Here is a 26,783-nt window from a genome sequence, read left to right as displayed (position 1 = left end):
CATTCCTTTATTTTTCAACAGGTATCTTTTCCCTTCTAGTTTATTCCTGAAAATTTGATTCGAACAAAGCAAGACATGGCACAAACAGGGAAAAGAAACCTGTTTTAAAGCTGAGATTTTTTTTTAACAGTTAGAGCCAGTGGAAAAATACAACAGTAATAGTTTGTTACCTAGGTATTCACTGTTGAGGCAGGTCCATCATAACGGTTATTTATTTTCCCTTAAGAAGAGGTTGGTCACTGCTGATTCCAATCAAGTCCTTTTTCAATGTAACCCAGAGCAATTGCATTAAGTGACTCTCCTAAAACCAAACTCTTGTTCTCACTTATTAGATTTCTCTCTTGGGTACTTTATTCAGAGTTATATATCATATCTCCACTGATGGGACTCTTTGGATTTTTGAGCTGTGCCTCCAGAAGCAATTCAATTTCTTTTCTGAAGGAATTGCACAAAGACTTAACGTTTTATTAAATACAATTGCTGCATCTTTCAAGATTATTAAGGAAATGGCATCCTTAAATTTGGCAACATTCTTTAACAAACACATGCTCAGGCACACATATTCAGCCTTGATGTTTTCTGCGTTGCATCAATAAAATTTAATTCAAATGAGTAGAAAAATTACAGTAATTTCCATTTATCATTCTAAAATGCCATTATGAGACTGAAGGCCTTCATACTTACACCTATCAAGCAGGACGATAAAACTGTAATGGGCTATTAAAGGGGGTTATGCCATTGCCATCCTTAGAAATTTTAAGGTAATAATGGCCAACCATCTGTCTTGAGTGTCATCAAAGCAGGTACCAGACCAGCTGATCTCCTAAATTCCATTCAGATCAAGTTTTCCATTATGCATTGAATCAGATCCATACATAGAAGGACATGAAATTTATATGTTGATATCCAAGCACTGATGATGGTATTTTTTGTTTTCTAAAAGTGAAAAATAGAGAGAGAGAGAGAGAGAAAGAGAGCACACCAGTGAGCACTATCTTTTTAAGGAGTTGGGGCTCTACGTAGTGAGAAAGAATACAAAACCATGATTTGGGGGAAACTATAATAAAGAAAATTAATATTTAGAAAAGGCTAAATGAGGTAGGTATACTTTCTTAGGGTTTAGTGGGGATGAGAAAGAAAAATTAAGGGAAGACTTTGGAAACTTGTTAGTAAGAAATTTAAAGGTAAATTAGTACATGCCACCAAGACATTGCCTATTGGGTAGAGATAAAGACAGTCCTGGGGGTTGATTCTGATACAGAGCCTTTTATGACGGTGATGAAGAAGCAGAATAAAATGACAATAATATTATTCAAGTACTCTTAGTTAGGTAGAATGCTGATGAATCCTGAAGAAAGCAAGCCAGCAGAGGCAAAACGGAATAATATATCTGTCATAAGATAAATAGGTGAACAGGATAGATGATGAGACAGCACCAACACTTTGGTGAAAAAAGACTATTGTTGGCTGTATCTATTAAGGCTCTCTCAGGGTTGTAGTAAAGCAGGGAAATAAAAAAAAAAAATGGAGGAGAGTAGTGATCTGCAGGAATGGGGTTTCCTTCATCATCCTCTGTTAAGGGGATAGGGAAGAAAAACAGAAAGCCCAAGGAGAAGAAGAAGAATAGATTAGTGATAAAAGGAGAAAACAGTGGAATGCATAAATAAATTGAAAATGATCAGGATAATATGTAAAGTTTCATAAATTTAATGAAAGGGGGAAAGACATGCATGTAATTTTCTGTAAGAAAAGGTCTATAATCAAACATATACAAAGGACATTAAAAACAACAATGAGTTGTGATGCACTACTCTATTCTTTGTGTGGCCTTAACATCCCTAAGACTATAAAATCTGATCAATAATAGTATTCACCTTGTAGATTTTATGTGAATATTAATGATAAATTACATGAAACATATATGTTCAGTGTCTGACACAATTGTGTTCAACAACTGTTGATACTAAAATTTTTAAAAACCTGGATAGAATAATTGTTTACTAAGAAAGTGGATATGACCAAAATTGAATGAAGAAGCAGAAAACCCAAATATTCGATCATTACGAAATTAAAAGCACTATCAAACATTACGTCCAAAAGTGGCATTGGGCCTCCTCATACTTTAAAATGTCCATAAATTATTTGACACCCCTTCCCCCACCACCACTTCAAAATGTAAAGCTTAATTTCCCTCCCATTGCGCGTGGTCCAATTTTAGGGAATAGATTCTAACAAATAGAATATGGCAGAAATGACAGTAAATAACTTTAGAGACTAGTTAATCAGAACCATTGCTTCTTTCTTTTTGCTCTTGCTGGTTTCACTTGCTCTGGGCAAAGTAAGCTTTCACATCATGAGGACATCCAAGCAGCCCTGTGGAGGACACAGGTGGAAGAACTGAGGTCTTCTGCCAATAGCCCATGTAAATGAGGCTCTTGGAGAGAATTCTCCAGCCCCAGCCAAGCCTTGAGACACGGAAGCCCTGCCCAACAATTTGTCAGCAACCTCACAAGACCCTGAGCCAAAGCCACCCAGCAAAGCTGATACTCCTGGATTCTAGGACTTCACAAATTATACAAAATAATAATACAAGTTTGTTGTTTAAAGCTGCTAAATTTGGGAGTAATTTGTTACACAGCAATATATGACATATATACCAAATGTTTTTAGAGGCAGGTGCTGTGTATTTTTAGTTTACAGTGCATATTCCTTGATCAATGACCCATGTCCAGGTTGACCCTGGGTTGGAAAACTGGCCCAAGCCCTCAAAGTCATTGAATTTTCCTGGGTTTCAGTTTCCTCCAAGAAAATTCTGGGTTCAAAAGTTTATCTTTATAGTTTCCCTTAGCTCTGAACTTCTTTGATTTCATGACTTAAAATTTCCAACTGCAATTATATGCTATGATAAACAGATTTGTGGGTGAGAGAGTAGGACAGAGTTAATTGAGAAGTTATAGTCCAACTACAGCTTTGTCAGAGAAAACAATTTACATAAAAACTTTTCAAGGAGAAGCACGGATGTCTTACTCATCTTTATTTCTCCCTGGGTCCCAGTACCCAGGACATAGAAGGTATTCACCATTGAAGGTGCCAAATATTTATCTGTGGCTCCTACCATAATACATGTTGGTTGTGGAGTAAAGCCTTCTCAAGTAGGGAAATAATTCTTTCTGGGCACTGAAAGTACAATGTGTTCTTGCCATGATGTGGGAGCTCCATTCTCATTAGCATTTAAAAGGAAACACGTATTAGCTGAACTACTAAATGTCCTTTATACAATATAATGAGTTTCATTGAAAAGAATCACCAGCTTAGCTAAGGAGAAATTGAAACACTTTGCCATCATTTATAAATTCAGCCCTTCTAGGATGGTATTTTTAAAGATATTTTGAATGAAGGAGAGAAGAAAAGTGGTAGAAATCTTGACAAAAGAAATGTAATTAGAGTAATTTAAAAAAGGCAATTTTATGCTTTATGAAGATATCTTTGATCTTCTCAGAAGCCAGGGAGGCAGGGGCATTGTTGCCCATGACATTCTCTCTCCACTGTGCCTTGGAACAGGTAACTGGGATGGAACGTGACTGCTTTTGTTAAAAGAAATAGAAAAAAAATGCACAAAACCATAATCAAAAACCCACTGTAATGCAAATTAGTAAGGCATGGACACACTGCAGGAAACACGCAAGTAACGGAATTATACTTCGTCTTTCTTTCAATATCTCAAGATCACCCTAGACATTTGCCTTATGCATCCAACTCATTAAATTTAAATTAATGCATCATATCAGAATTAAATAAAACCATTAATTAGCATATATTCTCTTCTCTATTTTTTATCTTGGAAGTTAATGGTCATAATTCATTCACTCATTAATTTATTTATTAATTCAGAAAGAATTTATCTAGCTCCTAAGTTCAAGGCAAAACCAGACGGTAAATTTCCATAAACTTTTCATATAGATCACAATATCCTAAGAGGTTAAACAGTACAAAAATATGTCTGGAGTCACAGAAAGTTAAGATAAATTTAGATGTTATATATGTACACAGTTTACTAAAAAGAAGTGTGGTGAGTGTTAAGATTGATGTCGTGGAAGTCACTTACCATATTTGCTCATAACTAACCCTTAAAACCACTAACAGAGACAAAAATACTATGAATTGTCCAGTTTTTCCTCAATGATGCTACCATGGTTATCTGCATAAGGCAGAAATCTGATTATTATCATTATCTCTATGCCTAAAAGGCTTAACCAATTATTACCCTTATAGGATAGAGTTCTCCCAAGGGGAGCACACTGAGACACTAAAAGGTTCATCTGGACTTACCTCTCCATTTTCATTCTCAGCTGTCTTCCACACGCTTCCCTTCAGTGCTCCCCAACCTATACCAGTGGCCTACCCCTACCTACTTCTCTGAGGCAACCTGGCACCTAGTTACAGTGTGTTACTTCTTTGTTTCTGGGACTTGTCAAGCTTCTTTTTTTTTCCATTTTTATTTTAGATCGAAGGACTACACGTGTACTTTTGTTATATGGTGTATTGCATAATGCTGAAGTTAGGGGTATGGCTGATCCTGTACTTAGGTAGTGAGCATAGTACACAATAGTTGTATTGTCAACCTTTATTCTTTCCCTCCTGCCTTCTAGTAGCTCTTAGTGTCTACTGTTGCCATCTTTATGTCCACGAGTAACCAATGTTTTTCTTCCACTTACAAGTGAGAACATGTGGTATTTGGTTTTCTGTTCCTGTGTTAATTTGCTTAGGAAAATGGCCTCCAGCTGCATCCATGTTGCTGCAAAGGACGTGATTTCATTCTTCCTTATGGATGTGTAGTATTCTGTGGTTTATATGTACCACATTTTCTTTATCTAATCCACTGTTGATGGGCACCTAGATTGATTCCATGTCTTTCTTATTATGAATAGTGCTGCGGAACATATGCATGCATGATTTTTCATAGACTAATTCATTTTCCTTTGGATGTATACCCAGGAATGAGTTTGCCAGGTCAAATGGTACTGTTTTAGGTTCTTTGAAAAATCTCTAAACTGCTTTCCATGGTGACTGAACTAACTTACATTCCCATCAGCAGTGTATGAGTTCTCTTTTCTCCACAGCCTCATTAGCATCTGCTTTTTTAAAATAACAGCCATTCTGACTGGTGTGAGATAATATCTCACTATGGTTTTGATGTGCACTTCTCTGATAAGTAGTGATGTTGAGCATTTTCTCATATGTTTGTTGGCCACCTGTATGTCTTCTTTCGAGAAGCGTCTGTTCATGTCCTTTCCCAATTTTTATGGGGTTGTTTTTTCGCTTGTTTAGTTGTTTAAGTTTCTTATAGATTCTAGTATTAGATCTTTGTCTGATGCATAGTGTGTGAATATTTTCTCCCATTATGTAGATTGTCTGTTTACTCTGTTGATAGTTTATTTTGCTCTGCAGAAGCTCTTTGGCTTAATTAGGTCCCACTTGTCAGTTTTTGTTTTTGTTGTAATTGCTTTTGAGGAGTTTTTATAGTTTAAGGTCCTACATTTAAATCTTTAATCCATCTTAAGTTAATTTTTGTATATGGTGAAAGATAGGGGGTCCAGTTTCATTCTTCCACATGTGGCAAGCCAGCTCTCCAGCACCATTTATTGAACAGGGATTCATTTCCCCATTGCTTATTTTTGTGGCCTTTGTCAAAGACCAGATGGGTGCTGGTGTGCAGCTTTATTTCTAGGTTCTGTATTCTGTTTTATTGCCCTATGTGTCCATTTTTGTACTGATACAATACTGTTTTGGTTACTGTAGCCTTATAGTATAGTTTCAAATTGGGTAACTTCATGCCTCCAGCTTTGTTCTTTCTGTTTAGGATTGCTTTCAAATTCTTTCTTAGTTTTATATTTTTGCATACTCTATTCTTTTTGCTTTTATCCTCCATGAAATCTGGGTGACAATATCCTAATTAACTCTACACCCAAACTCCAAAACACCCAACCCAAAAACCAGCTTCCCATGAAAACCTTCCCTCCAGTAAGCAATTCAGTTCTCTGGTTTCCATGACATGTTGTGCATCCCTCTACGTTAACATCTGCCACATGTGGTTGTGCATGTGAGTATGTGCATGCATATGCATATATATGTTTGTGTGCAAGTATATGTCTTCTGCTATATTAGGACCTCCAAAGGACAAGAACTATGTGGTATTTGCCCTTGTCTCCCTGGCTTCCAGCATGGTACCAGCCATGCAATTACTGTAGTTCTTAGAACACAATTAGTCCATGCTTGAAAAAGCTGTAAGGTTCTTCAGTCATATCCTGAGATGCTTAGTTATAGCAATATAAGGTTTCTACTCTCTACCCTAAGGATGCAGGCAATCTTAGGGAAAGCCATCACAACCATTCACCTAGCAGCTGAGAGTTTTTCCAGGAAGAAGCATGCAGCCCTCAGTATGAAACTTTTTACTCCAGTATGAACCAGGGACTTTGGTTTTTGATTGCCTCATCCTTGGATTTGCTTTGACAACTTATTGAAATGGTATACCCAGTGATTTGGCCTCAAGTTAAATGGTAAACTCTAATTCCTCCTCTCATCTGTATGCATTGCAGTCTTTAATCAAGTGATCCCTACTCAACTGTAGTCTAAGAGAAAGAACCAGACACATGCGTTATGCTCCATGTCAAGTAAAAGTACATTAGATCTAGAACATGATCCTTAAAACCCCATCATTTAATTCAATCATTCATTTTACAGATGGAAAAAGTGAAGCTCATGTGTGTTAAATTAATTATCTGAGGCCATACCATGAGTACTAGAGGATGGGGGCAAGACTCAGTTTTCTAGACTCTCAGCCAAGTGTTCTTTCCACTATATCTTTCTGCTCCCATATTCCAGATCCTCTATTTGAATTTTCAGAGTCATGCACAGAACATATAATTTGGCTGCCATTGCCTTCTTTTATTGGAAATTTAAATTTGGATTTGCATTGCTGCTTTTCCATTCAACGGCGATAAACACTATAAATATCATCTGGGGGGAATGGAAATAAAATAAGCATCTGGAAAGAATGTGCTATAATGAAGATGTCATTGTTTGCCCATAAATGCTAGACAAAGAATCTGGCTTTTCAAAAGCAAATACATGAAAACATCTATGTCCATCCCAACTTGTATTTGTGTAAAAAATTAAAATGCACTGAAATAGGTAGATTTTCAAAGATAACAGAATCAAATACTATATAAAATAAATGACTAATTATCTGAATTAGCTGAAAGTATAATAAATATGGCCAAAGATTCATTTGTTTTTCCTTCCACCCATTCAAGGTTTACTGAATAAACGATGCCCCACAATTGGTACTATCCCATCTACTAACCAAATGATATTTAGTAAGAGGCAAAACAGTTTGAACCACAAAGTAAAAAATCTGAGTTGAAATCTGCTACTTACGAGCCTAGAAAAACCTTGAATACATCGTTTTTTTCTTTACTGTTTCATCTCCTCAACATACAAAAGCACTGTTATTTCTCCTACCTTAAAAAATAAAAAGATATTTTCTTTGGTCCTAATTCTTCCTCCAGTGATTATTTCATTTCTCTGCTGCTCTTCAGCAAAACTTCATTGAAGGACTTGTTGATACATGAGGTTTCCAATTTCTTTCCTCTTATTCTCCCTTGAACCCATTCTATTCAGGTTTTCTGCCAACATGGTTCTTAACACTGTTATCAATGGTGTTCATTTTCTTCATTTTACTTGAAATTTCAGCAGCATTTGTTATAATTCATCATGCTCCTTGAGACACTCTTCTTTTGACTTCTAGGACGCCATACTTTCCTTTTCTTTTCCTTAATATCTATTACCTTTCAGGCTCATTTGCTGATTTCGGATTTCTTAACATTGGAGTACCTTAGATTGGTCTTTGGACCTCTTCTCTATCACTGCCTTAGAGATTCCATCCCGTCTCATGTTCTCAGTATCATCTGTATATGATATGCAATTATCATCTCTATATGTTAGTCATATGCTGACGACACTCAAAATTATATTTTTTTCCTAGACCTCTCCTCTGAACTCCAGAATTCTCCATCCAACTGGCTATACAACAGCTCTACTTGACTAATACACATCCCAAACTTAACAAGTCAACCCTGGGCTCATAATTTTCCCCCAAACCTGTTATAGTCTTCCCTAATTAATAATGGACACTTCTATTCTTTTAAAATGTATGTACATGCCTGTCCTTAAAGGTCTCAAGTGTTTCCCCACCTCATTTGGGCTCTCCACGATCTGTCCCTTCTCACTGCTCTGCTATTTCTGTCATACTCTCCCTTGTTTGCTCCATACCAGCCACATTGGTTCTCCTGCTCCCCGGGGCCTCTGTATCTGTCATTCCCGATTTCTCTACAGCTCTGTCCCAAATGTCCACATGACTCCCTCTTTTACTTTTTTCAAATATCACCTTGCTGAGGCCTTTCCTGGATACCCAATCTAATATTACAAGCCTGCCTTCCCATCATATATTCCTAGTTACCCATCCCTGCTTTATTCTGGCCTTACGTCTTACCATGAGTGCACTGTATACTTTGCTTATTTATTTTGACTGCTATGAAGCTCCTCAACTAGAAATTCTTTTTTTGTTCACTGTTGTACCCCTGGTACCTTGAGCAGTGGCTGGCACAAAGTAGGCTCTCAAAAAAAATTTGTTCAATGCATGAAGGGAATCAGTGATAATAAGAGTTACCTCTAAGGTAGAAAGGTAAGTAGAAAGTAAATGAGATAAGCACTTTGTACGTGTTAATGCACAGTAAATGTTAATTATTTATATTTATTTCATATACCCATGTGTATTTGTTGGCAATAATTTTTGGTGGCAACTATGTGAAGGGAAGGAGAAATTCTAATTAAAAGGGATGCTATGGAAGTACATGGGTTTGCAAGTTAGTCTCAGGCAAGGTAAATACAGCTGATGGGAACACCCTGGAGTTTGGCCCAGGTAACAAGCTCCTAGGCCCACCTGGGGCGTGAGGGAATGTGGGAGGAAATGTGTTGGAGGAAGGCTGGAAATCATCTGAGTGGGTTCATGGGGTCTGTACATAGTCTTCTGGATGGCTCTGGGTGAGACCTCCGGGCCATACTGCTGTGTGCTGATGTCCGTCTTGAGTATCCCTAGCAGTGCTCAGCTCCCAGGGCAAGAGATAGGGCTTACAGTATCTGTCTGTCTCTAGGACTTGATGTACACACCCTAAAGCAACAAAGAACTCCAAGTCCAGGGAAATGAATTGCTGCATATGTTCATACACTCTTTAATAGGATGCTTTGGTATTCAAAATACAAATCCTTATGTTGGGTAACAGCATCATAGTGCCTCTATTATACTGCTTTTTGCCCAACACATAGTGATGCTACATGTGTTTTCATAGGTTGAAGCAAAAATGAAGTTCCTATATCTAAAGGGTCATTATCATGGACGAAACATATCTTAAAATGAAAAAATACAACTTTAAAAAGGCACTCTAATTCTTCAAGCTATAAAGAATGCATAATTCTCTAAAGCCTTTGTATCCAGATGTAGCTATTTGATTAACGGGTATAGACAGAGTTGAATAGAACTCTTTTGTAAATCATGTCATCTTTGAATTTTATAACTCAAACATGATTTACATGGATTTCCCTGAGTTTACTAATTGGCTTCCTACACTCTCATTAAACAGTCCCGGCAACAGAGGCAAAGAAGCTGTGTAACTGCTACCTTCCCGTTGACAGTGTGAACACAACCTGGGATATGTAGAGCCAGATACTGTGTCCTGTAACCATGTAACATCACAGAATACTGCCCAAACCTTTCCCAGTTTCAGAGAGGACACAGTGGCAACGTCTTTAGTACATGCCTCAGTGTTTCTCTACAATTTAGAATTCGTTTCCCACGAGAATTTCAACTCTGCTTGTTATACTAGTGCAGGGCCTCTGGTGTGGCTGTGAGCCTCTGATTGCACTCTTTCAAAGTGGGGACTTTAGACTCTTTATACTAGAGTATGGGATGTGCATGTGTATATGCATGCATAGATATGCAAGTACGTATAAATATGTACATATGCTGTGTATGTACATATTATAAGAAGAAAATGAGCAGAAAATGACAGATCCTAATAGAAAAGAAGTGAGGAAAGGGATGAAAATGAAGTGGAAGGGAATTAGCATTTATTAAGCTTCTGCTACAAGGCCAGGCACCCAAAAAAGAAGGCAGTGTGGGGAACAAAGATGGGGATATGCAGTTACCTAGATGTTAAGGAAAGAACTTGTAAGATTATCTTCCTTAAAGGAGAGTGATGTAAAAATGAATGCTGGCAACCTGTCAGGGAGGGCTTGTCAAGCCATTCAGAGGGAGAACAGAAGGCTATGGGCACTGATTTTAGCTTTGTCTCCCCTAGATGCTGGGCTGCTGTCTTGCCATGAGATGAGTTATCTTTGAAGTTCTGCTGAGCAGTCTAGATAGAATGACTTAAAAGTGCAAGTCCCTAAACAGGGTTCAGCTTCCCAGCATACAAATATGCTCAGAGAACCAGAAGAGGTTAGGAAAAAAACAGCCCAAGACATTTCCCTTTAAGCCTTAGGAAAAGCTAGTAGTATTCAAAATTAAAGGGATTCTGAAAGACTATATGTTGGAGGTTTCTGGATATTGGTATCAGTTTTTTGTTTGGGGGGCTTTTTTCTTTTGTTTCACTCAGGGGGCCTCAATATTTCTGTAATTGCATCTTGTGATTCCTCTGAGAAATTTGAGGTGATGGGCAGAGGGGAAGGGTGACCTTGCAGAGTCCCTGGGGAGGTAGAGGTAGAGTCAAGCTTGGGATGTGACAAAGACAGAGGGATGAAAGTGATAGCTCATTCTGGAGAGCTTCAAAGTCCTCAGGAAATCCTGTTTAGGAATTTCTGGCCAATTACAGGTTTTGCTTTGGTTGCTTTTGCTTTCTCTACTCCCACTGCCCTAATATCAAATCAGACGTCTTCAGTATCACCATGTTTATTACAAGAGACATCTCTACCTCCACTTGCATTTTGGGTTAGATTGCATCATTCAGTCCAATTCTCCATCATTGTCTATGTCCACATTCTTTGCCACATAACTTTGCAGTGCTCTCCCACTGTGGTCAGGGATTGGCTTGGCCTCTGTACACTGGACTATGCCATATAATTTTCCTTGGCCAATCAGATGTTTAGAAGATATGATACAAGCACAGGATGGAAATGGACCTTCTTCAACACTGGGGCTTGCTTTTCTATCAGGAGAAGAATGACAAACATGTGGCACTAGCAAAGCCTACCAGTCCAGCCTACTTTAGAATAGAGCCCCCAACAAACCAACAGACATATACATAAGCTCAGCTGGTACGAACAGATGCACCCAGTCCAACTCCAATCAAAATGGCTAAAGCTTGCAGGTGTGTGATCAATAAATGATTACTGTTGGATGACCCTGGGGTTTTGTGAAAAAGCTAACTGATACAAGTGCTGTTTGGTCCATGTTCTTCATGTCTGCCAGAGTCATATTCCTAAAATGGAATTACAATGATCTTAAAATTATTTTGCCTAGGACCCTTCAACGACTTCTTGTTATGGGCTGAACTGTGTTCCTCCAAAATTCATATGTTGAAGTCCTAAACCCCAGTAGCTCAAAATGTGACTGTATTTGGAAATGGAGTCATTGAAAATGTAATCAGCTAAGATGAGGTCATACCAGAGTATGGTAGGCCCCTAACTCAATATGACCTGTGTCCTTATAAAAGAGGAAATTTGGTGGTAGACATGCATGTAGGGAGAATGCTATGTGAACACAAAGGCAGAGATTGGGGTGGATATGTCTAGAATCCAAAGAACATTAAAGATTCCAGAAATCTTCTAGAGGCTAAGAGAGAGAGAGAGAACAGATTCTCCTCCACAGCCCTCAAAAGGAGTTATCCTGCCAATACCTTGATCTCAGACTCTGGTCTCCAGAACTGCGAGACAATACATTCCTGTTATGTAAGCCACTCCCCATTATTTATAGGTTATAGTCTAAAGTCCTTCGCAAGATACACAAGTCCTTTCATGAGTTTGTCTCTGATCTCACTGTATCCCACTTGCTTCAGCCTTGCCCCATTCACAAGCCATGCTGTACTATTTACAGAGCTTCCACTGGCTGCTCAAGAGACATTGTGCATGCTGATCCCTTGGCCTCAAATGCCCTTGTGGTTACCTTCTACCTTCTAGTAGACCCCAGATCTTTACCTAGTTAACTTCTATTTATATTTCAAGCTCCAGGTTGGACATCATCTCTGGAAACTTCATCCTGACTTTCTCAATCCTAACTGTAGGGTGATGTCCTACTAAAGCTCCTTATGCACACTATAGAGATATTTCTATGACAGCAGTTATAAAACTGTGGCAAGTTGTTAGCTATGCATCTGTGTCTTCATCAGCAGTATTGATAATGAACCTCTTGAAGCCAGGGTCATAAACTATCTGTTCTTGTATTCCTAGTAGCTAGCATGGTGCTTGGCACAGAGTGGCTATGCAGCAAATGTCTGTGGAAAGAATATGTGTGTGTTTATGTGGAAATATCCAAACAGATGTGTTCTTGGCATAAGGGAGATATATTTTGCTTGTGTGACAACTGGCAGTTGAGTTTGCTTGGCATCAAAAGCACCCAATTAAAGACCAAACCTCACTTCTTTCTTTTTCTTCATTTCCTTCTTTCTCTATAACTACCCAATCTCACATGCTTTATAATGCTTTTAGATGTAAATGACTGTGAATTCTTATCAACTGTATGTCTTTCATCTTTAAGACTGACAGTCTAAGTTCAACATCTCTCAGGAGGGAGAGACTATTATAGCTATATTTTTGCTTACCAAGAGAATTGTTAATGGTTATCCTGGAGGGAAAAAAATCTATAAATATCCAACTCGTAAAGAAGCCTTTAGCTTACATTCTTCCTTTACTAATGAAATTCTTTCTGACTATACTGCCAGAATTGCTACATAACCATTTCACTGAGAAAAGAGACCAAGTCTGTAGTAAATTTTTTCTTTTACCTGTTTAGTTCTTATTTTGGAATCCGAAGACAGATTGTTGTAGGTATAATGTGCTTGTGTGACTCCACAGAAGAGAACAGCAACTATTCCTGAAATTAAAAAACAGATCAGTCAAAACCAATTTTATTTTCCATCCAAGTCAAAGGGTAGGGCTATTCCCGCTGGAAAATAGACTTGGTGTCAGCAGAGTTAAAACTGCTAGTAGTTACCATGATAATGAAACCTAGGTAAATCTTGCTACTTGCTTTAAACAGGGTTTAAACAGGGTCCTGAAGGATTAAACCTAAAGAAAAACATTAAGAAGTAGATTCTTCCTGGAGATAAACAGGTCCCTGTTCATGAGCTAGAAAAGTTATATTTGAAAACATGAACAAAAGACTGCATAGTCAACCCTGGGTTTTTTATAGCCAGTGCCAACTACTTGGCTGGATTTTAAACTAAATACTGGCTTATTTTCTGAAAGATATTTGCTTTCCACTGTATACTTTGGGTAGCCTGAAGAGGTTCCTGTCATACCGCAATTTAGTATTAAAAGTGACGAGTGACAAACCTAAGACATCTACAAGGGTTTTGCTGCCCCTGCCAATGCTCCTACTTGCCAAGCAAGAGAGAGGAGACCTTGTTTGCTCCTGTGTCTCTTTGGAAAGGCTAGGTGCTCTGTCCTGCTGCCGAACATACCGAAGGCATTCACTCCTTGAAAGTAAACTGGTCTGTTCTTGTGTGATTCCTACCAACAGTGGACCTTTAGTTGCTTCTTGGCATCTGCAGGGTTTATTTCTTAAATCACACATCAGCTTTAAATGCGACATGAAGTCACACATACACTAGATGCTTTCTGGAGACAGAGGAATAGCGACCCTGAGACCGATGTGCTATCTGTCCCCGGGCTCTGTTATTCTCTGTGTTATTGTCCCTGGGCTGGAGTGGGGAAGCAGTGGGAGCTTGCACTGTACTTTGGATTAAAGATTAGCTCAATTACGGGAAATTGGGCATAGAGGAGGGCTTTGGGAAAAATGCAAGATATAAGTATTCCTCGACTCAGACCAAGGGGATTGAATTGAATTTTAAGCAGCAAAATCTTTCCAACCAAAAACACTCATAAATTAAATGCTGATGATTCTTAAGAATATAGAGATATGTGAACTGAATACTGAATATGTGAACTGAATAAAAATGTCAGTAGACATTTCAAGTGAATCTGCAACAAAGAATTTTAAAGAACTGAGATTTTAAAAAATACGTAGACTGTATGCTTCCACTTACATGTTGGTTATTTTTCAGGTGAGCACAGGATAAAACATTGCTAACACATATTTACATAAGTGTGTAGAATCCACATGACTTATTGTCTTTTAACATTATGCTTCAAAATTTTAGACAAAAGAATAAAACAAGTAGGAAATTTTACCATGAAATATCTATTCAGTAGGTAATTCAACAGATTTTTTGGTAACTTCTCAGTTTCTTAGCATCTCTTCAGAAATTCTAAGGCAAAAATGCTTATAAAATATTTTACTCATCATAGAATTCCTATTTTAAAAAGCAACAAATACCAGGGGAACTTTCAGTATGCTGAAGCACTAAGTACTTCAAAGCACAAAGAGGATTACCCTGTATACTATTTTGGCATAAATCATTTCTCTTTATTTATTTAAAAATGTGACCTATGTCTATCTAGTCTGTAGTCTATTAGGGGTTTTTCTGGGTGAGGTTTGGCTGACCTGTTCACTGTTGTGGAACTGTTTTGACTAGATACTGATCTGTAGAGAAGTAGTGAATAAAAGGGCAGGTGTGTCTGTGTATGGATAGCAAATAAATTCATTGTAAGAACAAGAATAGGTAACAAAGAAGTGTTACAAAGGATAAGGAAGGGACTAAGATTGTCTGAACACCTACTGTGGGCCAAGAACAGCGGTTATTTCATTTACATCTTGTTTACTGCAGTGAGTTACTATCTCACAACAGGTTCACAACGATTAAGCAGTCTCTCCCACTGCCTTCTTCTTTTTAGTAACAGCATCCATTCTTTCTGCTGCCCAGGGGGAAACTTTGGGACCACCCTAAGTGCACCTCTCACTGCAAATCAGCAATTTTGTTTACTTGTCCTTCAAAATACACCTTGAACCCAAACACTTCTCAACATCTCCATTCCTAGCATCCTTTTCCAAGCTACCATAACTTTTGGCCTGGATTACACCAGTAGCTTCCTAACTGGTCTCCCTGCCTCCCATGGTAGCCCCTAGCAATAATGCTTCTTGAAGAACTAGTCAGACCATGTCAGGCCTTTGCTCAAAACTTTGTAATGGATTCCTGTGGCTTAAAAGGTACTGCAAGATCTGTTCCTGCCCCTTCCCCACTCCCCACAACTTGCTGACCTCTTCTCTGACCACTCCCCTCCCTCCGCCTTACCTTTCAATATCCTCTCTAAGTGTGTTCTGCCAGGGACCCTTGCACTTCCTTCCAGGTCCTACTGTTTGGAAAGCTCTGCAGATATCCACATGGTTCCCTCCTTCCTTCAGATATCTGTTTAGATGTTAGATGAACAGACAGGTCTTCTTCATCCACTCTGTACACATTGTTCACTCTCATCGTTCTCTACTTGCTTTATTTTTTTCCTGTATTATATACTGCTACTTGATATTCTATATATTTATGTGTTTATTTTCTGCCTTCCTGAATGATATGGTTTGGCTGTGTCCCCACCGAAATCTTGTCTTGAATTGTAGTTCTCATAATTCCCACATGTTGTGGGAGGGACCTGGTGGGAGATAACTGAATCATGGGGGCAGCTCCCCCATACTGTTCTCTTGGTAGTGAATAAGTCTCACGAGATCTGATGATTTTATAGGGGGTTTCCCCTTTCACTTGGCTCTCATTTCTCTCTTGTCTACTGCCATGAAAGGTGTGCCTTTCACCTTCCACCGTGATTGTGAGGCCTCCCCAGCTACGTGGAACTGTGAGTCCATTAAACCTCTTTTTCTTTATAAATTTTCCAGTCTTAAACATGTCTTTATCAGCAGCATGAAAACAGACGAATACACTGTAACACAAGGCAAAGCTCACTGAAGGCAGAGGGATTCCTAACGCTTAGAGCAGTACCAGGCACATGGTAGGCACTCTGTATCTGTTGAATAAATACAAATACAGATTCAACATTTATTTGTTGAATAAATAAGTGAACATTCCCATCTCTATTGAACAAGTAATACACTAAAGTAATTTACTCAAGGTCACCTCTAAAGTGACAGAGCTGAGATCAAATAGTCCATAGACTCCCTGTGCTTTTCTGCCTATATTAGACCATCTGTGAATGTTTTAAGGTGATCTTAAGCCACCTAAAAAATACCATTTCTGATATCCCAGGAACTAGCCAGAGATTTTATGAAAAAGATTGCATATCTGAACTAACTGGGCTTATCATTGGAGAATATTTTCCCTAGTGGCTGCATTGGTTATCATTTCCTTGCCTCCAGTAGAAAACTAACAGGCTATGTTGTTGCTAAATACCTTTTGAGTCTTGTATGGATGGATATGTCATATAAACAACAAACAATGGAGAATGAACCCGTATGACCAGAGGCTTGGTGTTGTAATGAAAATAAAACAACAAAATTGATCTGACCCTTAGTATTAGCATACACAATCATAATTCCATAGCTTAGTAATTAATTCACACAAATTACTGCAATTAGTATGACTCTTACAAGCCAAACACATTTTGAAAATGTCTCATCTAAATACATCTATTATCTATAAAATTCTCCACCACCGAAACAAATTCAAAATTGACTGTTTTTCTACCTTACGAAAGAACATTTTAATTGTCACTATGTTTTTCCATACTCATGCTTGTGAGCCCTAGCTGTGCTGCTGTTATGTGAGGTCCTAAATAGTTCTCTTAAATTCTATGAACCTCAGATTCTTGTGTGTAAGAAAGAGGGTGAGGGGGACCCTCAAGGGACCCAGAAATGCTTTTTGTGCCAGTCATCAAACTAGTGTCTCAGCTCCAAATCCACCCATCTTTACTGGCTCTGTGATCCTGGCACTGGGGTACTACAAACCATGCTTCCCTTTGCCAGTGCTATTGGATCCTGCCAGTATGAAGTGCCAGAGGATGACTAGAACCCAGTGGAGGAGAGAAGGGCTTGCTCCTTCCTATTTGCCTGCTCTTCCTGTTAGCTTCATCTCAGCAATGACACACCCCAGAGAGGGCAGCCAGGCAGTGTCCTTAGAATTCTGGATCCTAGCCCAGTTGTTCCCTCCTAGGGGCTTCTGGATTCATTTCCCTTTGCTCCTCCTACTCCTAGGGTTCACACTTGCTTCCTGTAAATATTACCTCTCTGATAGCTTTGTGCACACTTTGTACCTTTTGAGATCTCCACCAACTCTCTACCCAATTTCCTGAATTAAACTCTGTCAATAGCCAGATTGTTTTCTTTTTTTTCTGAGTGAATCCTGGCTGATATTCTCTTGTGGGTATCTTCTCTTTCTAAACTTTGATAATTCTTGGAAACCACAGTTTTCCATTTGAAAATAAAATCCAACTCATATCTTCCCTGTCATAACTGAAACAAAGAGGAACACTAGGGGCAGGCAAGACCCTGTGTGGTCCAAGAAGACTGGGACTCATCCTCTTTTTAATCCTACCTATGGTTGGAATTGGTATTTTTAAAAAGCGATGTGGTTATATGGTTTGGCTGTGTCCCCACTCACATCTCATCTTGAATTGTGGTTCTCATAATCCCCATGTGTCATGGGAGGAACCCAGTGGGAAGTGCCTGGACCATGGGTGTGGTTTCCCCCCATGCTTTTCTCATGATAGTGAGTGAGTTCTCACTAAATCTGATGGTTTTATATGTGTCTGGCATTTCCCCTGCTTGCACTCATTCTCTCTCTTGCCACCCTGTGAAGATGTGCCTTCTCCCAGAATTGTAAGTTTCCTGAAGCCTCCTCAGCCAAGCAGAACTGTGAGTCAGTTAAACATCTTTTCTTTATAAATTACCCAGTCTTAGGTATTTCTTCATAGCAATGTGACAATGGACTAATACAGTAAATTGGCATTGAGTGGGGTTGGATGTTGGTATAAGGGTATTCAAAAATGTCGATGCAACTTTGGAACTGGGTAACAGGCAGAGGTTGGAACAGTTTGGAGGGCTCAGAAGAAGACAGGAAAATGAGGGAAAGTTCAGAACTTCCTAGAGACTTGGGGGACTCAGAAGACAGGAAGAGATGGGAAAGGTTGGAACTTCCTAGAGACTTGCTGAATAGCTTTGACTAAAATGCTGATAGTGACATGGACAATGAAGTCCAGGCTGAGTTGTTCTCAGATGAGGAACTTGTTGGGAACTGGAGCAAAGGTGACTCTTGCTATGCTTTAGCAAAGAGACTGGTGGCATTTTGCCCCTGCCCTGGAGATCTGTGGAAATTTGAACTTGAGAGAGATAATTTAGGGTGTCTGGTGGAAGAAATTTCTAAGCAGCAAAGTATTCAAGAGAACTCAAAGCATAAAACTTGGGAAATTTTGCAACCTGACAATACAATAGAAAAAAATAAAACCATTTTTCTGGGGGAGAAATTCAAGACCACTGCAAAAATTTACATAAGTAATGAGAAGCCAAATGTTAATCACCAAAACAATGGGTAATATGTCTCCAGGGCTTGTCAGAGACCTTCACAACAGTCCCTCCCATCACAGGCCTGGAGGCCTAGGTTTCATGGGCCTGGCCCAGGCCTGCCCTGCTCTGTGCAGCCTCAGGACGTGGTACACTGTGTCCCAACTGCTTTAGTTCCAACTTCTACATGGTGTGGAGACTGTGGGTACACAGAAGTTAATAACTGAGAATTGGGAACCTCCACCTAGATTTCAGAGGATGTATGGAAATGCCTAGATGTACAGGCAGAAGTTTGCTACAGTGGTGGAACCCTCATGGAGAACCTCTGCTAAGGTAGTATGGAAGGAAAATGTTGAATTGGAACCCACACAGTCTCCACTAGGGCACTGCCTAGTGGAGCTGTGGGAAGAGACCACTGCCCTCTAGACCCCAGAATGGTAGATCCACTGACAGCTTGCACCATGCACCTGGAAAAGCAACAGACACTCAACACCAGCCCATGAAAGCAGCTGAGACGGGGTTGTACCCTACAAAGCCACAGGGTCAGAGCTGCCTAAGACTGTGGGAGCCCAAGTCTTGCATCAACATGACCTGGATGTGAAACGTGGAGTCAAAGGAGATCATTTTGGAACTTTAATGTTTAATGACTGACGTAATAGATTTTGGACTTGCATGGGGCCTGTACCTCCTTTGTTATGGCCAATTTCTCTCATATGGAATGCAATGCCTGTACCGTTGTTGTATCTAGGAAGTAACTAACTTGCTTTTGATTTTACAGGCTCATAGGCAGAAGGGACTTGCCTTGTCTCAGATGAGACTTTGGACTTGGATTTTTGGGTTAATGCTGGAATAAGTTAAGATTTTGGGGGGCTGTTGGAAGGACATGATTGTGTTTTGAAATGTGAGATATGAGATTTGGGAGGGCCAGGGGCAGAATGTTATGGCTTGGCTGTGTCCTCACCCAAATCTAATCTTGAATTATAGTTCCCATAATCCCCATGTGTTATGGGAGGGACCTGGTGGGAAGTAATTGGATCATAGGGACAGGTTCCCCCATGCTGTTCTCATGATAGTAAGCGAGTTGTCACTAGATCTGATGATTTTATAAGCATCAGGTATTTCCCCTTCTTGCACTCTTTCTCTCTCCTGCCGCCCTGAGAAGAGGTGCCTTCCGCTATGATTGTAAGTTTCCTGAGGCCTCCCCAGCCATGTGGAACTGTGAGTCAATTAAATCTCTCTTTATAAGTTACCCAGTCTTGGGTATTTCTTCACAGCAGTGTGAGAATGGATAATATCCAGCCTTTATACTGGAATAAGTGGTTTGGAGAGAGAAATATGTTAGACCTGGAACTATTAATGAGGCATAGCCCAGACTTGGATTTATGTCTTCCAATTCCCAATCCCATAATCCTTTCAAAACACAAGCACTATCCTATGGTAGAGTAGCTACTGTGACGTGTAAGTGTAAAAATGCAGTTCCCATTGTATGTTTGAGCTGAAAGATTATCTGCCAGCATTGTAGTAGAAAGGATTCTTTTCTTAAAGTCTGGATTTCCTCCAATTCTGAAGGCCTGTCATTTTCCTTTGTATTACTTCATTAATCCACTAGGATGAACCCTTCAATTCAGTCTTTTTTTTTTTTTTTTTTTTTTTTTTTTTTTTTTAGGTCAAAGAAATAATACTGGTTCCAGATGAAACCTTTAGGCATTTTGAATAGAGGCCAATTTTCTCAATAAGTGAAGACAAGAAAAACTTACCGGCTTTCAAAATTGTTTCAATTTCAAACAAGTCTAAAGTAAAATTTAAAAATATGTTGTTACCATATCTTCTACTCATAAGAACTTAATTTTTTCAAATAAGCTATGAGGTTTAAAGAGAAACTCCAAAAGTCTTCTCCACATAGAAAAGGATGTTTTTAAATCTCTAGAACACAAACCTTCAGATCAAAGGGCATGGAAAATAGTGAGTTCTGATGACTCTGCCCAAGTGACAGAAGTAGTTCACCCCACAAAGGAACCTACTCCCTCTCTCCTTCTCTCTTACTGCTGTTTCTTACCATTTTGCCTTGCCTGTTCTTGTCACTTCCAGGCTTTGCTTAATTTACAGCTTATATCACTGTCCTCTCCATATATCAGAAGCCACTTGACTGTACTTCGAAGTGCAACAGTGGCCCAAGAATCCACGAGGCAATGACTCTGTCCAGTGTTTCTTGAATATTAATGTACATCTGAATCGCCAAATCACCCAGGGAACTTGTTAAAATGCAGATTTTCCTTCAGTAGGTTTGGGGTAGAGCCCCCAGTTCTGCATTTTTATGCTATTAGGGGATGTCCATGATGCTGGTCCTTGGACCACACTTTGAGGAGAAAGTCTCTCACTAACGTCTGGGTCTAGGTATCAACTCACCCTTGCTAAGAGTTGGCTCTGATCTTGTATGTCTCCAGAAGAGATTTTTCCCTTATTCTTGACCTTTTAGCATTTTGGAACAATTATAAGACATCTTCAAAGGAGTACCATCATTTTTGCTACCCTTTTTTTTTGGCTTATAAATATCTTTTGCTAACTTCAAAAAATGTTTCAAAATTATATTTTTGTGTTTTATTCTTTGGTTTTCTTTTTCTAGCTTTCCAGAATTGACATGGTTCCGTGAAGTCATTTTAGTTTCAGAGAGTAATTATTATCAAGAAAATCTGAGAGGTTTTACATTTTTTTTACTTTACTTTAAAATTATTTCCTTTTCATCCCAACAATATTGGAATGTGAAAAAATTACATAAAATAAAATTGATGATATACTTTACCACCAAAAAGTTGAATAAAACTTTTTCTTTAAAAAAAAAAAGGAAACAAATAAATCACATCTTTTGATCACAATGTTATAAGGCTGTCACATTTTTTATCACAATGTTATGAGACTGAAAATTAAAAAAGCATAGGCTAAACAAATGTATCCACTGGAGGCTTTAAAATGCATTTTTTAAATTAAAATTTGAGTTGAGGCCAAACGCAGTGGCTCATGCCTGTAATCCCAGCACTTTGGGAGGCTGAGGAAGGCTGATCACCTGAGGTCAGGAGTTCAAGACCAGCCTGGTCAAAATGGCAAAACTCCATCTCTACTGAAAATACAAAAACTAGCCAGGTATGGTGGTGTGCACCTGTAATCCCAGCTACTTGGGACGTTGAGGCAGGAGAATTGTTTGAACCCGGGAGGTGCAAGTTGCAGTGAGCTGAGATTATGCCATTGTACTCCAGCCTGGGCAATAAGAGTGAAACTCCATCTCAAAATAAATAAATAAATAAATAAATAAATAAATAAATAAATAAATAAATTGAGTTGAAGGTGAAATCAAATGTGAAATTTCAGATTACTTATACATAAATAACAATAAGTTTATACCACATACCCTATCAAAACCAATGGGATAAAAATCAAATAATTATTTAGTGGAAAATTGATAGTCTTACGTGCATTTTATTAGGACAAAAAGATTGAAAATCAGTAGACTATTTACCTCAAGAAAGTGGACAAGGGACATAAAAATAGACCCAACGTAAGCAGAAAAAACTTGACAAAGAAAAATGAAAAAACAGCCAAAAAGAATATATGAAAAAGAAGACTTGGCCACTAAAATAAAGAGCTGTAAAATAAGAGGTCCATACCTCTCAGCCCCTGTGGTATCTTGGGCCTCAATGCTTCCCAGGTTGCCATTCTCTGGCCATGGCTACAGGCATAACACGATGATGCTGGCCAATAGCTTCACCCTACTGAGACTTAATGTTCTCATCTGGCTAGTGGCTACCAGTCTCAGAGGTCTGTTTTTAGTATAATGCAATATAATGGATATTAAAATGCTTTACAAACTCAATACTCTTAAGTAAATATAGGGTTTTGCCATAAATATTAGGAGATGAAACAAAGAAGACAAGAAGGAATAACTTGGAGAAACTCATTTCAGGGATAAACACAGCAACATTTCCTATTTAACAAGTGACTGGGAGATAGTACATGCTTTGCACATTCTATGCCCTTTTTCACCTTTGTTGTCTTCTCTTCACCTTTAACTCCTCCATCAAGGAAATCAGGTAGAAATGTGCTTGCTCTTCTTAGTAATCTAAACTTAGACAATTCTCAGTAATGTCACAATTAAGCTACCAGACTTACATGAGTGAGTTTGGTATCTGGTATTTTTCCACTCAATTGCTAGTTATCTGTTGAGATCCTATACTGAGTAAAGCACTGACCATGGGTATGAGGAACACAAGAATGAATAAAGCAGGCCTAGGCCTCAAGCGGCTTTATGTCTCCTAACAGAGATAAGATATATACAAAGACATCTAAAACTGGGTAGAATAGTGGGTGATAATAAAGGAATTCTCAAAGGGAGTAATTTCTTTAAGGCTAGAAAAGCTGAGAGAGGGATGAAGAATGTTTTCCTGAAAGTGGCAGAGGCATTTAGATCTTGAAAGATGAGGAAAATTTGGGAGTGCAGGTTCATGGGGAGGGACTTCAGCAAGAGCAAAGGGAGAGAGGCAGGTGATTGCGGGGCGTATCTGAGAAACATGCACTTTACCAGCACACTTGGGCTTATCCATTATAGATAGGGAATAAATACACATGAATTAATTTAAAAATTTTTTGAATACAAAACTTAATAGGAGAAACAATTAATGAACTCTATGCTTAATTGTCAAACTATTTGTTATAAGCACTAAGGTATTTATCTTGCATGTTTTGTTAGGCCTGGTATACAAAAAATTAGAAATATAAAATACCTAGTATGTCTACCCCCTGTTGGCAAAATATTTCTTCATTTGCTTTCCCAGTAAAATTAAAATCTGATCATTCTGTTTCCATCTCTGCTGGAAAAACAAGCAATCCTTAAATGCAACTCTTGTGTTACATGTCCAAGATCTTAGATTTAAATTGTATGTATGGGGCCCTGCAGCAATGATGAATGGACTCAACTACATACATCTGGGTTCATGTGGAGTGGGTCATGCTCAAAAATATCTGGAACCTAAAATAAATAAGGGACTCTGAAAGAAATCAGGAGGTGGCCTACAAAAAATAATAAGAGCATCTGACTCATGTTTGTGCACAACACTGCCTTTCAGTGTTTGTACAGTGAGATTTTAGTGGTGGGCAAGAGCCCAAAGGATTGACTGCAGGGACTCATTTACACAGTTTTGGATAAGAACTAGAACCAACACTTTTTGATGCTATCTAAAAGAACTGTTTTGAAAAACCACAAAGAGGCACATGGTTAAACTCAAGTTAATTGGCAAGCAAAGAAATTTAGGAAACAGCATGAGGAGATCTATGATTCTTGGGGAAAAATAATGATTCTGCTGGCAAGTAAATTATTTCCAGAGAGATCAATTTTCAGAGAACAATTAATTCCTTTTGTTTAACACGGTACCGTTTATATAGTTCTCCATGACTTCCACTTCTGGACCCTCTCAGAAAGCATTAGTGCTACTAAATATAGTATGTCTATTTACTTGTTGATATGATCAAACTTCAATGTGTGGTTGTAAATTATGTAAGAAAAATTGTGCAATACTGGGTCAGAAAACGTAGGATCTATCTGGTCATAGTTCAGACACTTTGCTAGTTTGATGACTGGTGCAATTTAAATCCATTGCCTCGTCCATTGCTTCCTCCTCACTAAATTGAGGAAGGTAGTCTGTTCAGTGGTTTTCAAATAGGGGTATATAAGACAATCCAAGCAAGGAGGAAGAAAACGTAAGATCATCATAATTTTAATTAGTAGTTTTGTATATTCTAAGGTAATATAATTACCCTTGTGGGCAAAAAAAAAAAAAAAAAAAAAAAAAAAATAACAAAACAAACATTAATGTATAAGCATTTGTTACATAATAAATCTATTTTATTTCTTGCCAATAAGGGTCAAGAAACTCTGGCAAGCATTGCTCTAGATGACCTCTAAGCACCTTCCAATTGTAAATGTCTGTGATATAAATGGTTCCGTTTTTACATTTGCTTCAAGGTCTGCATACATGGGATTGAAGAATTGCATGGGGTTTAACAGCTTCACTTGACTTCCTGTCAACTAGATTACCCAGTGTCTCCCTCTTGACCTCTATCTCCTCAAGAGCTAGGTTCCTGACCTGCTGTATTATCGCTGACCCATAACAGTGTCCAGCACATGTCAGGTACTCAAATACACATCTGTCAAAGGAATGAACTTCTACTTCAAGAAACGTTTATGTGCTTTGAAAAGAGAACACACGGAGATTAACCCTAATTCTTACATAGGAATAAATGTTTATATGAATTTATTCCTGGCAGGGTCCATTGTCTTCTAATAAATTTTCTTATTCAAGACTATTGTCACATACAGTCTCTGCTTCTGATAATATTACTCCAGAATGCTTTACTCATTAAAAGTTGATGAAGCCATCAGATACAGAAGTAGAAAAATAAGTGTCACATGAAGCATGCTTTGCCTTGACATTAAATGCAGACTTGAAGAGTTTCTAAGACTACAGAATATTGCATTTTTGGACAGGAATATTGATTTTATCACCAGAACACAGAAAAAGAATGAGTAAGAAAGAAAGAAAAAAATGTGTCTTGCACTCAGATGGTCCTCTGAGGGGTTTAAGAGGTTGATGGGTTATTTTTCATGCCACATTTTATTTATTTTTGATCTACTAAGAAGAGAGATTTCTGACAGGTTTCCTACAATCACTGAAAGTGAACCTGGAACTGAGAAGTCAAAGATTTAACAAAATGGAAAAATCCTTCAGGCAATATGAAAGTATCCAGCTTTCCAAAGAGTAAAATTACTGTCTAGTTCACCATATTTGGCAACTCCACAGTTGGCAGATTAATAATGCATCTGTGGAATATAAGAGCATCAATATAGAAAACAGCATGAATCTATGTTCTTATTTCTGATTCCTCCAATGCTGAGTATAGATATGCACTTAAGTGTTACTTCAAATCTATGTTGCCAGGTTTAGACATTTTTGTTTAAAAATATCCTCTATGTAAATTCTTCATAACATAGTAATGAGTACTTATGCAAATTATCTTGAGGTCTGGAGAAGAAGGAAAAACCTGTTTTGCTTAGATCCCTGGCATGGCACCTCAAGTTTTGGTGTTCATTAGGCTTACCCTCCCTACTCTGGTCTCATTCTAGTTCCCGTTTCCTTGGAGTCAGCTAACACGTTTACATCAATGTCACCTAAACCTGTGATCAGCAATCTCACCCCAGATGTCCAGGCCGGTTGCCCACTGTACTTTTCCACGTGAATATTCTACCATTCTGTGGAATTCTGAAGGTCCTGGAATGAACTGATTATTGTGTCTCCTTTTGGCTGCATGTATTCACTCACTTGTATTCTCCATTTTGGTGAAATAGAACCACTGACCCAACAGACATAAAAACCTGGGAATTATCCTTGACTCCCTTTTCTTCTTCACCCATATGTTATTTGTGCCATCTTCTGACAATTTTCTAATGCCTATGCAGAATGTGGTTCTTGGGAAATAATTTTACCTCTTTCCCTATGTCTTCTGGCACCACGAAGAGTTGTTAAATAATGACTGAAAACATTTACAGTGAAGAAAGCAGGGGTAAATTTGTCCACTACTTTAGCTACATGTGCAGGTTGTTTGAATATTGAAATGAAGAGCTATTCGGTTCAAGGAAGTGCAGGTGTGAGTTAATGAGTTATTATGTGAGAAGACATATTTTACACCTGTAAAAGTTTATTGAGATGGCATCATTGCATGTTTGCCTTTGGTTCAGTGTGCTGGTTAACTAATCCCCTTGAGAATTGTAGGCACTATTTCTGCAGCTTAAACACCTAATATTTTGAGCCTCAGGGGTTTTTTTTTTTTCCCCCAGCTTGGAAATCACTCTCACCTCACCTCATTTGTTGGTGGATTGTTGGTTAAGTTGGATTCACCTGGTTCTGTCAATAAGAAAGCAAACCAGTTTTAAGGTAAGAGATGCTGGCGAATGACATGTATTTGGAGGCTAAAACTGGCCAGATTTGTTTTGAGAAACAATTCAAACTAAGTCCCCTCCTGGAGATTTGTTTTATTTACTGAGCTCCAGAAATACATTTCCCATTCAGTCATG

At 38.5% G+C, this 26,783-nt stretch overlaps 1 protein-coding gene across 2 annotated transcripts in view; it reads right to left on the bottom strand.

Annotated features, from left to right (window-relative positions):
- The window catches only part of SLC9A9 (solute carrier family 9 member A9), a 602,343-nt gene that overhangs the window by 272,069 nt on the left and 303,491 nt on the right, over window positions 1-26,783 (bottom strand). For both annotated transcript variants that reach the window (XM_010381303.2, XM_030929287.1), the window contains exon 9: window positions 13,056-13,144. In XM_010381303.2, the coding sequence (XP_010379605.1) occupies window positions 13,056-13,144 (89 nt within the window). The remainder of the gene's footprint in view (window positions 1-13,055; window positions 13,145-26,783) is intronic.

Source organism: Rhinopithecus roxellana, chromosome 1, assembly GCF_007565055.1.
Source record: "Rhinopithecus roxellana isolate Shanxi Qingling chromosome 1, ASM756505v1, whole genome shotgun sequence".
Taxonomy (NCBI): Eukaryota; Metazoa; Chordata; class Mammalia; order Primates; family Cercopithecidae; genus Rhinopithecus; species Rhinopithecus roxellana.
This window is presented reverse-complemented; position numbering and strand designations above follow the sequence as displayed.